General features: G+C 47.8%; 1 protein-coding gene across 4 annotated transcripts in view; it reads right to left on the minus strand.

Moving 5' to 3' along the window:
* Window positions 1-14,494, minus strand: part of kif5aa (kinesin family member 5A, a) — a gene marked incomplete at both ends in the record, with an annotated part of 67,796 nt that extends 53,302 nt beyond the window's left edge. For all 4 annotated transcript variants that reach the window (XM_084445599.1, XM_084445598.1, XM_084445597.1 and 1 more), the window contains 10 exons: window positions 3,698-3,846; window positions 4,021-4,125; window positions 4,295-4,419; window positions 5,047-5,134; window positions 5,239-5,294; window positions 5,418-5,466; window positions 10,939-11,043; window positions 11,325-11,398; window positions 11,698-11,785; window positions 14,366-14,494. In XM_084445599.1, the coding sequence (XP_084301725.1) occupies window positions 3,698-3,846; window positions 4,021-4,125; window positions 4,295-4,419; window positions 5,047-5,134; window positions 5,239-5,294; window positions 5,418-5,466; window positions 10,939-11,043; window positions 11,325-11,398; window positions 11,698-11,785; window positions 14,366-14,494 (968 nt within the window). The remainder of the gene's footprint in view (window positions 1-3,697; window positions 3,847-4,020; window positions 4,126-4,294; window positions 4,420-5,046; window positions 5,135-5,238; window positions 5,295-5,417; window positions 5,467-10,938; window positions 11,044-11,324; window positions 11,399-11,697; window positions 11,786-14,365) is intronic.
* Window positions 14,495-14,579: the final 85 nt, after the last annotated feature.

Consider the following 14,579-nt stretch of genomic DNA (forward strand, 5'->3'; position numbering starts at 1 on the left):
GAGGCAGCCAGGTTACTGATGGTTGGATGAATGGATGGATGTGTAGCCGAGTGAAACGTGGAGTAGCTGGTGAAACTCACTCCTCAAAGGAGCGCTGACAGTCCCTCCAAGAGGGACGACCCTATTGGTGCAACTGTCAGCGCGTCCGCCTCCCAAGTGGGAGACCTGGGTCCTAATCCTGCCCTGGGCAAGCCGAAACTGATGGGTTACATTGGTGCCGTGACCTGGTCAAGTAGTGTGGAGTGAGTTGGGGGTGAGTGTAACTGAGTAAAACATGGAGTAGCTGATGAAACTCACTCCTCAAAGGAGCGCTGACAGTCCCTCCAAGATTGACATCCCTTTTTTGTGATCAAATGTTTTTATTCACTTATATTTGTATACAGAAAGCAGTTAACAACAATATACAATGTCAGATATCATTGCCCTCTTCCGTTATCCCCTGACAAACTTCAATTAGGCTACTTTTGGCAGAAATTGAGTTTTGTGTTGTAGAAAATGTATTGAAACATGCTTGGACCTGGAGAACAAAAAAATTGTACAGTATACAAATGTAAGAAAAACAACAATACAAACGAAAATTAAAGCCACACTGCAACGACCACACTGCAACGAGCGCACGCAGCAATGAATGAGCGCAGCAATGAGCGAGCGCAGGGAGGCATGCACAAACATATATGTGAAATTTCAGAACAATCAGACTTATGGTTTATGAGAATAAATGGCCATCATGGATGCAAATTTGTTCCACATGAGGGATGACGTAAGTGTACCAGGTTTCATACATTTTGTCTAACAGTGTGGAAATGCCAGCACTTTGAAATGTCCGTTTTGATTCGTTGACTGTAGCGCCACCTATGGTAGAATCTGCAAATGCTTCGAGGTGGTGCAACATGGTAGTGCCCTCTTTGTGTCCAGTGAGTTTAATGTCCCTAAACTATAGTTGTACAAAATGATAAGCACTTGAACTTTGTGGCCCAATTTTTTTTATTTTAAAATTTTTTATGCCAGTTTCTCCACCAGCTTGGATTGGATTTCTTAGCCGTTAACACCCTATAGGGAGACGTGTGAAATATCAGACCGATCCCACTTACGGTTTATGAGACCAATCTTTTTGTAGGTTTTGCCAAATTTTAGACCTGCAGCCAAATCCATCATTGCGGAGATCATACATCAGGCTTAGATAGACTGTGTTCCTTGTTCAGTGGGCAGCAACAGGCTTAGATGTTCCTTGTTCAGTTTCAGCAATTTAGTATTGAGTATTTGAGTTAGGCTATTTAGTTTATTTGTGTAAGTATTTCTGTTAGTTATACATTATATTTCTTTATTATTTCAGAGACCACACACTCACTGTCTGTTTATGTAAGTGAAGAGAATTGAAAGGTCAAATAATGTGTATAAAGGGTTTATAGAGGGGTCCACAGCCCCTGACCCAATATGACGTGAGTGGGCGGAGTCTTGCCACCACACCACTGTCCACGCCACAGACCCCACGAATCAGCCCCTGAGAGGGCTAGAGAAACACGGTCATCACCGGTGGGGGCAGGTGGGTAGCCCGGAGAGGGCTCCACTGCCCCCGACCCAATATGATGCGAGGGGGCGGAGTCTCGCCACCACACCATGGACCCCACAACTCAGCCCTCGAGTGGGCTAAAGACACAGGGTCTTCACTGGTGGAGGCAGGTGGGTGGTCCGGAGAGAGCTACACTGTTCACGACAAGCTCTGAACCGAGGGGACAGAGTCTCGCCATCACGCCACTATCCACGCCAAGGATCCCACAACTCAGCCCCTGAGTGGGCTAGAGACCCACGGTCTCCTGCCAGTGGGTGCAAGGAGATTGCCCAGAGGTCACTGTACTGCGCTCAATCAGCTCTGACCCAAGCGGGCAGAGTCTCGCCACCACGCCACTATCCATGCCATGAACTCCACAACTCTCACATTCTCTACGCTACGATCGGCTTCCATCAAATTCTAAGTCATCTTCTATATCTTCAAAATCTGATAAATATTCAGTCATATTGAACACAATATTCCAGGCACGCTGATCGTAGCGTAGAGAATGTGAGCCGCTCTCTTTCCGCCAAGCTAATCGTAGCGTAGAGAATGTGAGCCGCGAGTGTAGCCTACAGATGGAGAATAGCCAGTCTGCGTGCTGTGCTCTGCGCATGCGTGCTGGAGCAAGTGGGGAAGCTTTATTTAGTTTCTAAAGACGTTTCTAAAGATCATATTACAGAGGAATGTGAGAACCACAACAAGCCCTCGCTCTATGGAAGCACAACTAGCGATTCATAAAAATAGATTGATGAAAACAACCGTTTCAAGGCAGAAAATACATTTTTTAGAAGCTGCATTCTCGGTGCCCCGAGAATTACATGGATAGACTTGGCTTCCGAATTACACCAAAGTTATCTCGGTGATTTAAACGTCTTATAATATGCCGTAAATAAGGTCCAGGTTGTCGAAAAAGAGCCTTCCCATTTAAAAGCTCAGTGCCAGAGGACCTGAGGGACCTACTGGGTGTATATTTTAAAAGCATATCTGATATGTATTTAGGTGCTTGATTATGTAATGACTTATAGACTAATAAAATAATCTTAGAATCTATTCTAAAACTGACAGGTAACCAGTGCAGTGATTTTAAAACTGGTGTGATGTGTGCCCTCCTGGTCTATTTGAAGTTGGCTAATAGCTTTCTTTGGTAGACCAGATAAGAGAGCGTTACAGTAATCCAACCTGCTACTGATAAAAGCATGCATTAGTCTTTCAGTGTCAGCCTGGGAGAGGAAAGGTTTCACCTTAGCAATGTTTCTTAAGTGATAAAAAGATGTCTTATATTAGCAAGTCAACGTGGGCATTTGAGCATATATATTTGTAGGTCAAACTTCCAGACCCCTCAAAACAATAATTTCAGAGCATAGGTCAAATATCAGAACCCATGATCAGAAGAGCCTAGTGGCCATGCATTTTAGCCTCATGAAACATTCAGTGGCCTCCCTCAGCTATGTTGGAATTGAACACGTCCAACTTCCACGAAGGGGTGGAGATATCAAGGTACTACTGCTGAAACGTGAGCTCTTTTGGATTTACACCCTGAACACCATGTCACCCAAGGGCCTCAACGAGGAAATGGACATCCGTCCTTTTCTGTGACATTCTCACTGGTCCAGTCTCTCTCTCTCTCTCTCCCTCCAGGTCTCCGGTCCACTGCTTGCAGGCATCCCTCTTGTTGCACCCACAGGACATTTAAGAGGCACCTCTAGTCCAATTCCACACGTGATGACGGTTTCTAGCCTGATGGTGGTGTGGGACACCCTATTTGAGTGTATTCCTCTTTTCTATTGCAACCCAGAATATTCATATATTGTAAACTGTATATTGTATACTGTTTATACCGGGTTCTAATCCCTCCCTGGGCAGTGGACTGTGGGAGACCCGGGTTCTAATCCCTCCCTGGGCAGCGGACTGTGGGAGACCCGGGTTCTAATCCGTCCCTGGGCAGCGGACTGTGGGAGACCCGGGTTCTAATCCCTCCCTGGTTTCAAATGTTGAGAGGACATTGGGCAGATAGTGTGCTGGCTTTATTTTACAGGGACAACACTAATGAATCAGTCTGAGTGAGACCATCAGTTATTGGTTATGACCCTGTAGTAAGTCTGCTAGGCGTAGCTGTTGTTGTGTTGTTGTTGTTGTTGTTGTTACCGTTGTCCAAACATGAGGGTGGACTTGGTCTCAGCATCATTGTAGCTGGACGGGGAGCAGCAGATGAACATGGTGGTGCGACAGTTTCCCCCCAGAGAGTCCTGCAGGATACGGGTCATCTTACTGTCCCGGTATGGAACATGGGTTTTCTACAGGAGAGAGAGAGAGAGAGAGAGAGAGAGAGAGAGAGAAAGAGATAGAGAGAGCGAGAGATTATAACAGCATAACATACTGTAGACCTAGGGTGAAGAGAGAGGTGCTCATGATATACTGTAGTGTACAGTAGGTACATGAATGTGTGGGTAGCTGTAGACCGAACTCACCGTGCCCTCAGCCAGGGCAGAGATCACGTTGCCCAGAGCAGACAGAGACTTGTTGATGTTCTTGGCCTCATCCAGGACAGCTCCTGCAGCACCTGTCTTACTGACCTGAGAAAGAGAGAGAGAGTTATACCTTGTGTGTGTGTGTGTGTGTGTGTGTGTGTGTGTGTGTGTGTGTGTGTGTGTATGTGTGTGTGTGTATGTGTGTGTGTGTGTGTGTGTGTCTGTGTGTGAGAGAGAGAGAGTGTGTGCGTGTGTAGGTGTGTGTGTGTCTCACCTTCTCACTGCCAGCTAGATCCACCAGGTAGAGTTTTCCACAGAGCTTCTGCTCCGTCTCTACGTGCTCCTGCTTGATGTTGATCAGGAAGATACTGTGGCTGCGAGAGCTGTGCTCGTTCATGTCTGAGGGGATGAGGACAGTCGTTCATCCAGTGAACGGGTGAGTAGTCAATTGGTGAACAATGGCGTAGACATTACACATCATCCACGCCCACAGGGTAAACTAAAACACATCATCCACGCCCACAGGGTCAACTAAAACACATCATCCACACCCACAGGGTCAACTAAAACACATCATCCACACCCACAGGGTCAACTAAAACACATCATCCACACCCACAGGGTCAACTAAAACACATCTCCATGTTTAATATGGATGAGAACCTGCACTAAATCAATGATGTGAGTTTCCAGCATTGATATCTCCCTCCCTCTCCTCAGAGTCATCCTCATCCCTCCTTCATCCCTCCTTCATCCCTCTCCAGCTGCCCTGTCCTGACCTGCTGGTCTGAGGGTCGTGATTATCCCTGCTGCAGCATCGGCGCTGCTCAAACCATTCAAGATCATTATTTCAAAGCATCTGTTTGGTTATTGGACAGTTTAAACATGAACTGCAGGTGCTGTTATGGCAACCATACGGTTCCTCTGTTCCACAAATCTGCACTGTAAACACAGGATGACTGGAATGATGGGAACACAAGAGTTATATCAGCCTGAACAAGCTTAGCAACAGACAGACAGACTTACTGGTCACAGCCACGTGGCGATTGTTCTTGCCCTCATCTATGACGTCCATGACCTCATCGGGACTGGACACAAAACGCTCAGTGCAGCCCTACATCATCACAGGAGGAGGGAAGGAGGGAGGAGGAGTATGATGATTAATATGTCATAATAGAGAGCCAACCATTAACAGGTCATCAGTCATATCAAGCCCACCTTCACATATGGGACTCTGTTCTTGTCCTCATGGACGGCCAGGTTGGTCTTTGTCACTAGGAGGAGGAGGAATTGTCAAACAGAAAATTAATCTCTCAGTTTTACAGCAACATACAGTAAAAGGGCTTGGCTAGTGTTTTGGGTATAAACTGTGAGAGGCAGAGAAACTGTGAACAAACCATCCAGGAGATCACGGATCTTGTCCATGTAGATCTCAAAGTATGAAACCTGAGTAGAGGGGAAATGAATAGTTGATCCTTGGTTATTAGACAATGAAGTACTAATGTATCCTATGTCTCATTAATAGACACCAGGTTCTATTGAGCAGAGTCAGATAAGGATGTAGGCTGTAACCCCGGTGACTCAGGACGCCCTCATCTTCATCAAACAGACCCTTTCCCTTCCTCAGTCTGTATTTTGAAATGTTTCAGTTTATATATTTGTCCTGCCTTTCTGGCGGGCCCTAGCTATCTTTCTGGTGGGCCATAGTTCTCTTTCTGGCGGGCCTTAGCTCTCTTTCTGGCGGGCCCTAGCTATCTTTCTGGCGGGCCTTAGCTCTCTTTCTGGCGGGCCCTAGCTATCTTTCTGGCGGGCCCTAGCTATCTTTCTGGCGGGCCCTAGTATCTACTGGTGTAGTAGCGAGCGAGCTAGTAAACTCCAAGGTGAGGTCAGGATTTGTAGCCTAATTGTGATCAGCTGCTTTTCAAGCAGCCCTCCCACTCTCTACAATGTAATGCAGAAATGAAAGTGAAATTTACTGAGAACTAGTTCTAGTTCAAATTGAACTTTTGTTTCAACATTCGGTTTATGATAGCTATAGGAGAGCATACTAAGACTGGTAAGATTACACCCTGTGCTTTCCAATTTTTGTGAATTTTGAGTGTACAGTTTTTGTTGCACACTTTTAGCAGAGAAAAATAAGTAAGAAGAATATGAGCAAAAGCAGCTCTGTCTGCTCCTTCCAAGCCCCTTCCAAGATCCTTGCGAGAGTGAAGAGCTGGTCGGTGGTTCCACGACCAGGACGAAATCTGCATTGTTTCTCTTCGATCTGAAGTTCGATTATCGGCCGGACCCTCCTTTCCAGCACCTTGGAGTAAACTTTCCCTTGGAGGCTGAGTAATGTGATGCCTCTATAATTCGCACACACCCTCTGGTCCCCTTTTTTTAATATTGGGACCACCACCCCAGTCTGCCACTCCTTCGGCACTGACCCAGACTTCCACGCAATGTTACAGAGGCGTGTCAACCAAGACAGCCCCTCTACACCCAGCGCCTTCAGCATTTCTGGACGGATCTCATCAGTCCCTGGGGCTCTGCCACTGTGGAGTTGTTTGACTACCTCAGTGACCTCCTCCAAGGAAATTGACGACCCCCCATCATCTTCCGGCTCTGCCTCGATCGTAGAGGGTGGATTAGTCGGGTTCAGGAGTTCCTCAAAGTGCTCCTTCCAACGCTCAACAACCTCCTCAGTTGAGGTCAGCAGTGTCCCCTCCTTGCTGTATACAGCTTGGATGGTCCCCCGCTTTCCCTTCCTGAGGTGTCTGATGGTCTTCCAGAAACACTTTGGTGCCGACCGAAAGTCCTTCTCCATGGTTTCTCCAAACTCCTCCCACACCCGCTGCTTTGCCTTGGTCACGGCCGAAGCCGCAGCCCTCCGGGCCAGTCGATACACTGCAACTGCTTCTGGAGTCTCCCGGGCTAACATATCCCGGAAGGCCTCCTTCTTCAGTCGGACGGCTTGCCTGACCACCGCTGTCCACCACAGTGTCCGAGGGTTACCGCCCCTTGAGGTACCTATGGCCCTCAGGCCACAGCTCCCAGCCGCAGCTTCAGCAATGGAGGCTTTGAACACCGACCACTCATGCTCGATGTCCCCAACCTCCACAGGGATGCCAGAGAAGCTCCGCCGGAGGTGGCAATTGAAATCTCTCCGGACAGGCTCTTCCTCCAGACGTTCCCAGTTCACCCTCACTACATGCTTGGGTTTTCCAGGTCTGTCCAGAAGCTTCCCCCGCCATCGAAACCAGCTCACCACCAGATGGTGATCAGTGGACAGCTCTGCCCCTCTCTTAACCCGAGTGTCCAAAACACATGGCCTCAGATCAGATGATACGATAACTTAATCGATCATCGACCTTCGGCCTAAGGTGTCCTGATGCCAGGTGTACTTGTGGGCATCCTTGTGTTCGAACATGGTGTTTGTTATGGACAAACCGTGACTAGCACAGAAGTCCAACAACAAAACACCACTCATGTTCAGATCGTGGTGGCCATGCCTCCCAATCACGCCCCTCCAAGTTTCTCCATCATTGCCTACGTGTGCATTGAAGTCCCCCAGTAGGACAGTGGAGTCCCCTGCAGGAGCCCCCAAAAGGACTCCACTCAGGGTCTGCAGGAAGGCCGAGTACTCTGAACTGCTGTTCGGTGCATAAGCACAAACCACAGTCAGAGTCCCCCCCCCACAGTCCTAAGGCGCAGGGAGGCGACCCTCTCGTCCACTGGGGTGAACTCCAGCACAGAGGCGCTCAGCTGGGGGCTAGCTAGTATAGCCACACCTGCCTTACACCTCATACCGTGAGCAACTCCGGAGAAGAACAGGGTCCAACCCCTATCCAGGAGTTTGGTTCCGGTGCCGGTGCTGTGCGTGGAGGTTAGCCCCACCATGTGTAATTGGTATCGCTCCACCTCCCTCACAAGCTCCGGCTCCTTCCCCCCCAGCGAGGTCACGTTCCATGTCCCCAGAGCCAGCCTTTGCTGCCCGGGTCCGGTCCGTCGGTGCCCCCCGCCTTCACCGCCACCTAGTTTGCAGCGCACCCGACCCCGACAATTCCTCCCGCGGGTGGTGGGTCCACGGGACGATGGAGGAGGAGATGGTGCTTCCACATTGCTTATTCGGGCTGGGCCCGGCCGGGCTCCATGGTAAGCCCGGCCACCAGGCGCTCGCATGCGGGCCCTCCGTCTGGGCCTGGCTCCAGACGAGGGCCCCGGGCTTCCTCCAGGCCGGGTCTCTCTTCCTTTTGGTTGTTTTGTCATCGGGATTTTCCCTGTAACCCCAGGTAGGGGGGCTAGGGGGTACTACCACTTGCCCAAGGTGGACCCCCAGACTAGTGGAGGGAAGGAGGCGTCTTAAATAAGGTCCAGGTTGTCAAAAATGAGCATTGTCCTTTAAGAGACCAGGTAGAAACCCAGACGTCAACAGTCTTCCCATCAATTCTTTAAATTTTAGGTAGAAATAATGTAGCGGTGGTGGGTAGAGACAGGGATGATGTTTCTGAGACGGATGGTCAATCTGACACCCGTAGCAGTCTTCTTGCATCTGCTCGCTTAACACCACTGACAAAAGGCTGGCAATGCCGGCTTTTATAGTATCAGGAAAAACAGCGCTGTGAACTCCATCAGGTTGATCCCAACTCAGCACTGAATTTGACCCAGACGGCTGCGGGACTTCAAGAGGTGAAGGATTCTCAGAATGGTCAACGGCCGGTGTCGGGTCAACAGGTCGGAAGGGAGAAGCACAGTAGACAGGCGAAGCTGGAGGAGAGGGCGGAGGAGAGTACTGAAGAGCATTATCAGAATAGTCAACTGGTTGCGGTAAGTCCATAGCGTCTAATAGAGATCCGAGCTTGGGAGGTGAAGCCGGAGGGGAGGGAGGAGGTGAGTATCGCATAGGATCCGGAAAAAGGCACGATGCCTCGTCAAATGTTGTGTAGAAGCACGGTGAATATTCTCCAGCAAAGTCCTCTTCAGATGAAGTCTCCTCGTCAGCTTGTATTTTAGAGTAGACATCTGTCTCAAGGAAGAAGTCCGGTACGGCGTCCATGATACTCAATTGAAGTGTCTCGGTAATGGAATGAAGTCTCTCTGTGTATCGGACAGAACTGCAAGTCTCTTTTTTTATATCCACAACAGTCAATAGAGGATGGTTAGGGTGTGGTCTGACAGCCACGTCATCGCGCGAGGCGGGCCGAGCCTCCGCAGACAAGGCCTGCTCCACCGTTTTCAATCAACCGTCTGTTTCCAGGCTCGTTGTCTCCATAAACGTCTTAAGATCTTCGCCTCTTTACAGCCGCGTAACCACTAATCGCAAACGGCTGAGTGAAACGCTTCTCCAACAGACGGATCCTTCGCATTTGACCAGTATGGAATGAGTTCACTCTGTTGAAAAAATATCCTACTTCTTTCAACACTTCGCGTAGCAGAGGGAGATCTTCCACCTTGAAAGCCAGATGAATCGGAAAATCCTTTTCTTTCTCCACCACACTTTTAGGCCCTCTCGTTGTAGCACACTGAGACCGAAATCTGACCAATAGCCATAATTTCGACATCGAACAGTCAATGAGGAACGCTGCGTTCCTTGCTATTCCACGAGCAGGTATTGACCCATCCACACTCACCAATGTAGAAGGCTTGATGTAGTCCGCTTCTACTTTTCCATTGCAATGCAAATACTTGTCAAAATCAAGAATGGCCTCCTTCAATCTGCTGATTTCTGTCACATACCTCACGAACATCGCACACTTTGAAGAAGCTTTCATCTTCTTCCAATGTACACAGATCGACATACGGAAACGCAGTAGAGGCTGTAAAGCTACAACGCAGTTTACAACCGTCCGATAAACCCCAAATCTTCTCCTCCTCATCGTGGTAGAGCAAAGCAGTTGATCCCATGTTCTCTCTCAACCTTTTGTTGCCAAAGGACGCTTAACAGCTTTCTATTTAAAGGGAAACCTATTTAAACCACACCTGCTGACATGTACGAGCCCTCCCCATACCCCAAAATAAACAAAAAAAGGCGGGCAGAAAAAAGTCAGGGAAATTCAAATTTCACTCATACAGATGTGACACAGCCAATCATCGCCAGCAGAAAAAGCCCGGGAAATTCAAATTTTACTCATACAGATGTGACACAGCCAATCATCTCCGCCAGAAAAAGCCCGGGAAATTCAAATTTCACTCATACAGATCCTCTATTACGAAACCCCATTTGGAAAATCACTCCACTTTTTACGAGAACACGAGAACAGTAGCACACTGTTATCTCCCTATAATTCCTTTGGGAGTTCCGGTGTGAAAACAAACATCTTCCGACACTCTCCACATCTGGAAACAGTTAACTTACACAACCACTCCCGGAAAAATACCATATATGGACTGCACTTCCGCTCAGCAATTTACATAACTGACGTGCATAATTTTATCATGATTATTTTTCACTATTAAATTTATATGACGTCATACCTTTTTGACAGAATGGGACCTCCTTATCTCTCTCTGATTATAACTTACTCTTTTACTAAGTAAAAATATTTGATTATAACCTACTCTTTTACTAAGTAAAAAGATTTGATTATAACCTACTCTTTTACTAAGTAAAAAGATTTGATTATAACCTACTCTTTACTAAGTAAAAAGATTTGATTATAACCTACTCTTTTCCTAAGTAAAAAGATTTGCCACCTCGCCATTTTTAATTGCCTCCTCAGTCACTTCATCCTGGTTTTTGATTGCATTTTTCAATAAAAATGTTGCTTTCTATAGGTTCAGGAAGTGAAACTTAGTCTTCATTTACTCCATTGACGTTTCAGAAAATCCTTCAGTCCATTTGATAGAAGCCACAAGTCTGTATATCAAACTTGTTTTAATAAAACATGTTTTATTTGCGATGTCATGGAGAAGAACTGTACCACTCTAAACCCTGACCTTGATGTGGAACTCCAGGTTCTCATCCATGCCAAAGATGTGGTTGAAAATGTCCTCAGCGATCCTGGGAATAATGCCCATCTGGTTGGGGTCATGCAGCTTCCCCTAAGGACACACACATACACATGCAGAGAGGGATGAGTTAGTTACTTATGAGTGAGTTACTTATATCTAAACACGATCATAAAACATGATCATAAGTCATATTATTCAAAGTAATCTTGGATGTGTTGCCTCTGGGTATGAAATGCGCTATACAAATAAAGCTTTGATTGATTGATTGATAGTTCCATCAAGTTCAAATGGTGGCTTTAACATGTTCTCTATAAAGAGTTAGGCAGACTGCATGTGAGGGGGCTGTCAAGGTGATGATTGAACCCATTTACCTCCATGGTGTGGGTCTTCCCGGAGGCGGTCTGTCCGTATGCGAAGATAGTTCCATTGTACCCTCCCAGAACATCTACAGAGGGTAGCGCCGGTCAGAGAACAGCCCATAATATCCCCGCAACAACCAGAGACAACATGAAGGTCAGGACAGTTCTCTATGGTTTTGTTTCTTCTTCTACGCTGGTTGGCAGCTGCACTGACACACATGGATGACCCATTATACCATCTGACCACCAGAGACCCCGGCTTGATTTCCTGTTTTTGCTCAGTAAGAACTGGAACAGACACTTGAACACACTTCACTATTTCTGAAAATATGTTTTATAAAAATACAGTCAATCTGAGTAAATTGATGATGATGCTGTATGTTACCCTTGACAATCTGCTTGGCACAGGTGTTGTAGACCTGCTCCTGAGTGGTGTTGGTGGGAAACACCCGGTCAAACGCGTACGACTTCCCCTGTTGACCACAACCAACACAGCAGCGTATCACACAGGTTAGTCAGGAGAACATAGTGGGTCAGTAAGGTCAACTAAACAACTGCAACCAGGACAGACACATGCCAAACATTTGGAAACAGACAACAAGGGACATTTTCTGATGACTTATCTTCTATCATTTCAGATGGGACTGTTGGTGCACAGAATGTTCACTACATAAACCAGGAGGATGAAAGAACTGTGATCAGGACAGAGACAGAACCAGGCAGAGGGGACATTCATCAGCGAGGAGGAGAACAGAGCCCGTTGAGAAAGGGAGTGACAGAGGGAGGGTCAGGGAGAGGAGGTGGGGCTGGGAGAGGAGGCGGGGCTGGAAGAGGAGGCGGGGCTGGGAGGGTCAGGGAGAGGGAGAGGAGGCGGGGCTGGGAGAGGAGGTGGGGCTGGCTCGGGAACATGTCCAATAAATATCCAGTTGGGTACATTCAAGAACCAAATCTAACAGCTGAGCACGATGCTTTACGTGTTTCTACAGTCTCCGGGTGGTCCAGGGGGGACTTAACAGTTCAATTGAATCTGTCCATAATGGTATATGAAGCCAACCCATAGATCTTTAATCACATAGCTTTGCTTTGATCTTAAATTAAACACTGTATCTGCCTTTGCCAGCTGACAGGCATGTTAGCCATATGATGTCATCCTACCACAATGGAAATAAGTTGTGGCCAATAGGCTTTAAACCTGTGTATTTTAACATGTGTGAAATAAATTAATTCATGAATTCTCTAGGCCGTCAGTGGCTGAGGTGAGTGATGCTGGTGAGCAGACAGACGGCTGGACTCAGACCAGAGCTCTATAGGCCTCTAGAGCAGGAAGATGGAAGGTCTTCTGAAACATTAGAGACTTTAAGCAGCGCCGGTTTGAGGAACGGCTACGGCGTTCGAGAATTACTTTACCGATTCTGTTAGAATTCTGGGGGGGGAACAGCTGACTTGGCGTAGTCCCTAAAACGTCTAAGCATTTCCATGTAAATATCGAGTTCTATTGTATTTTAGACAGTAACTCCGTTCAGACTATGTTCTACTAGTAATAGCCTAATGATTCTCAGTGTATTTGTTAGATATACCCGCAAATTATATGATTTTCTTGTTTGTCTACAGACATGTCATCTTCGTTGTCTAACGTTGCCACTCCAGCTAACGTTGCTTAGTGATAATGGATTTCCACCGCTACGGCAACGCGTTGGAATGTTCGCGGATGCCGTAGCTGTCCCCAAACCGTCGCTGCTTAAAGTCCCTATTACTGCTAGAGGATGCAGTCATGATGATGTCACAGGCAAGACTCATCTTCTATCTGACATCACAGAAGAACCTCCATTGGTCAGACTGCCCCATACAGCACCATTAGCTAATTGGCTAGTCATCATCATCATCATCATCATCATCTATCATATCATCGTCACCAGCATGACGGAGCTGCTGCTCCCCAGGGTGAGGAGGGGGGAGCAGGCGGGTTAAGGGGAGGAGGGAGGAGAGGAGGTGGGTTGGGGAGAGGAGGTGAGTTGGGGCGGGGGGAGGAGAGGAGGCGGGTTGGGGGAGGGGGGAGGAGAGGAGGCGGGTTGGGGCGGGGGGAGGAGAGGAGGCGGGTTGGGGGAGGAGGGAGGAGAGGAGGCGGGTTGTGGGGCGGGGGGAGGAGAGGAGGCGGGTTGGGGGAGGAGGGAGGAGAGGAGGCGGGTTGGGGCGGGGGGAGGAGAGGAGGCGGGTTATTGATCTCCTCTAGAGATCAGGTTCTCTGAGGCTGGGGCAGAGGTTCTGACTGGAAGGGAGGCTGGGCTGAGGTGTGTCCAGTAAAATTCCAGGCGCCAGATCTGCCTTCACTGTGCTTCCTGTCCCCCCTCCCGGCCCTCTTCTCGGTCCATCCTGGCTAACTTCTCTGGACCCCCCTCTATTGGACCCCCCCTCTGGCCTTCTCCCTCTAATGGACCCAGCAGACTCTGCTGTCAATGAGGTCAGAGGCCTATAGAAGTTGGCAACGTTCCACGGTGGATTTGCAGCTTAGTGATGCTGTTTGCACTACGCAGCAGGCTCTACTGTAGCTATGTTTACAGTAGGCTATCCTCACTGCAAATCAGCACCGTTGTAGCCAAACACAAGCAACAACATTTAACCACGAGCACAATAACAAGGTCTCAACCATACCACTACAGGTCAGAAACACGTGTTTTTCTTCAGATTTATATAGTCAATGAACGTGGTAGTCTGGCCTGTATGATGTGTGTATATTCAAGGTAGTAGTAGTAATAGTGTAGCTTGATGGATAAAATGAAGTAGGCCTCGAGCTGGATGATCCGATGTTGCGATATTATCACAAGTAGAGTCAGCAGTGCCTGTCAATGCTCAGCTGCTGTATGGGCCTATACGCACCTCACAACACAACACATACAACAACCTTACAACGCTTGTCAAATAAAGGATAACAAATTCTCATTAAGACCTTGGATAATTCTATTCACACATTAACTTGATTTCCTTGTCAGTCAAAACATAGGCTAATCAGAGAGATGATTAATTATTAATAATGTCTGAGAAACAAAGCGTCTTACCCCGACGGAGACGGTGTCATCTCCTTGGAATTTGGGGATAAATTGATCTCCGCGTAAAATCTCGGCTTGATTCAGAGGGCGAAAGCGACACAGCACTTTTATATTACACTCGGTGGATGCATCGGCCATTGCGCAAATTCAGTTGATGTGCTAGTGATCGGCTTCGAGAGGATCGGATACTCGCAGGCCCAATCGAGCGTAAAATAATGACGGA

Source organism: Borostomias antarcticus, assembly GCF_949987555.1.
Source record: "Borostomias antarcticus genome assembly, chromosome: 11".
Classification (NCBI taxonomy): Eukaryota; Metazoa; Chordata; class Actinopteri; order Stomiiformes; family Stomiidae; genus Borostomias; species Borostomias antarcticus.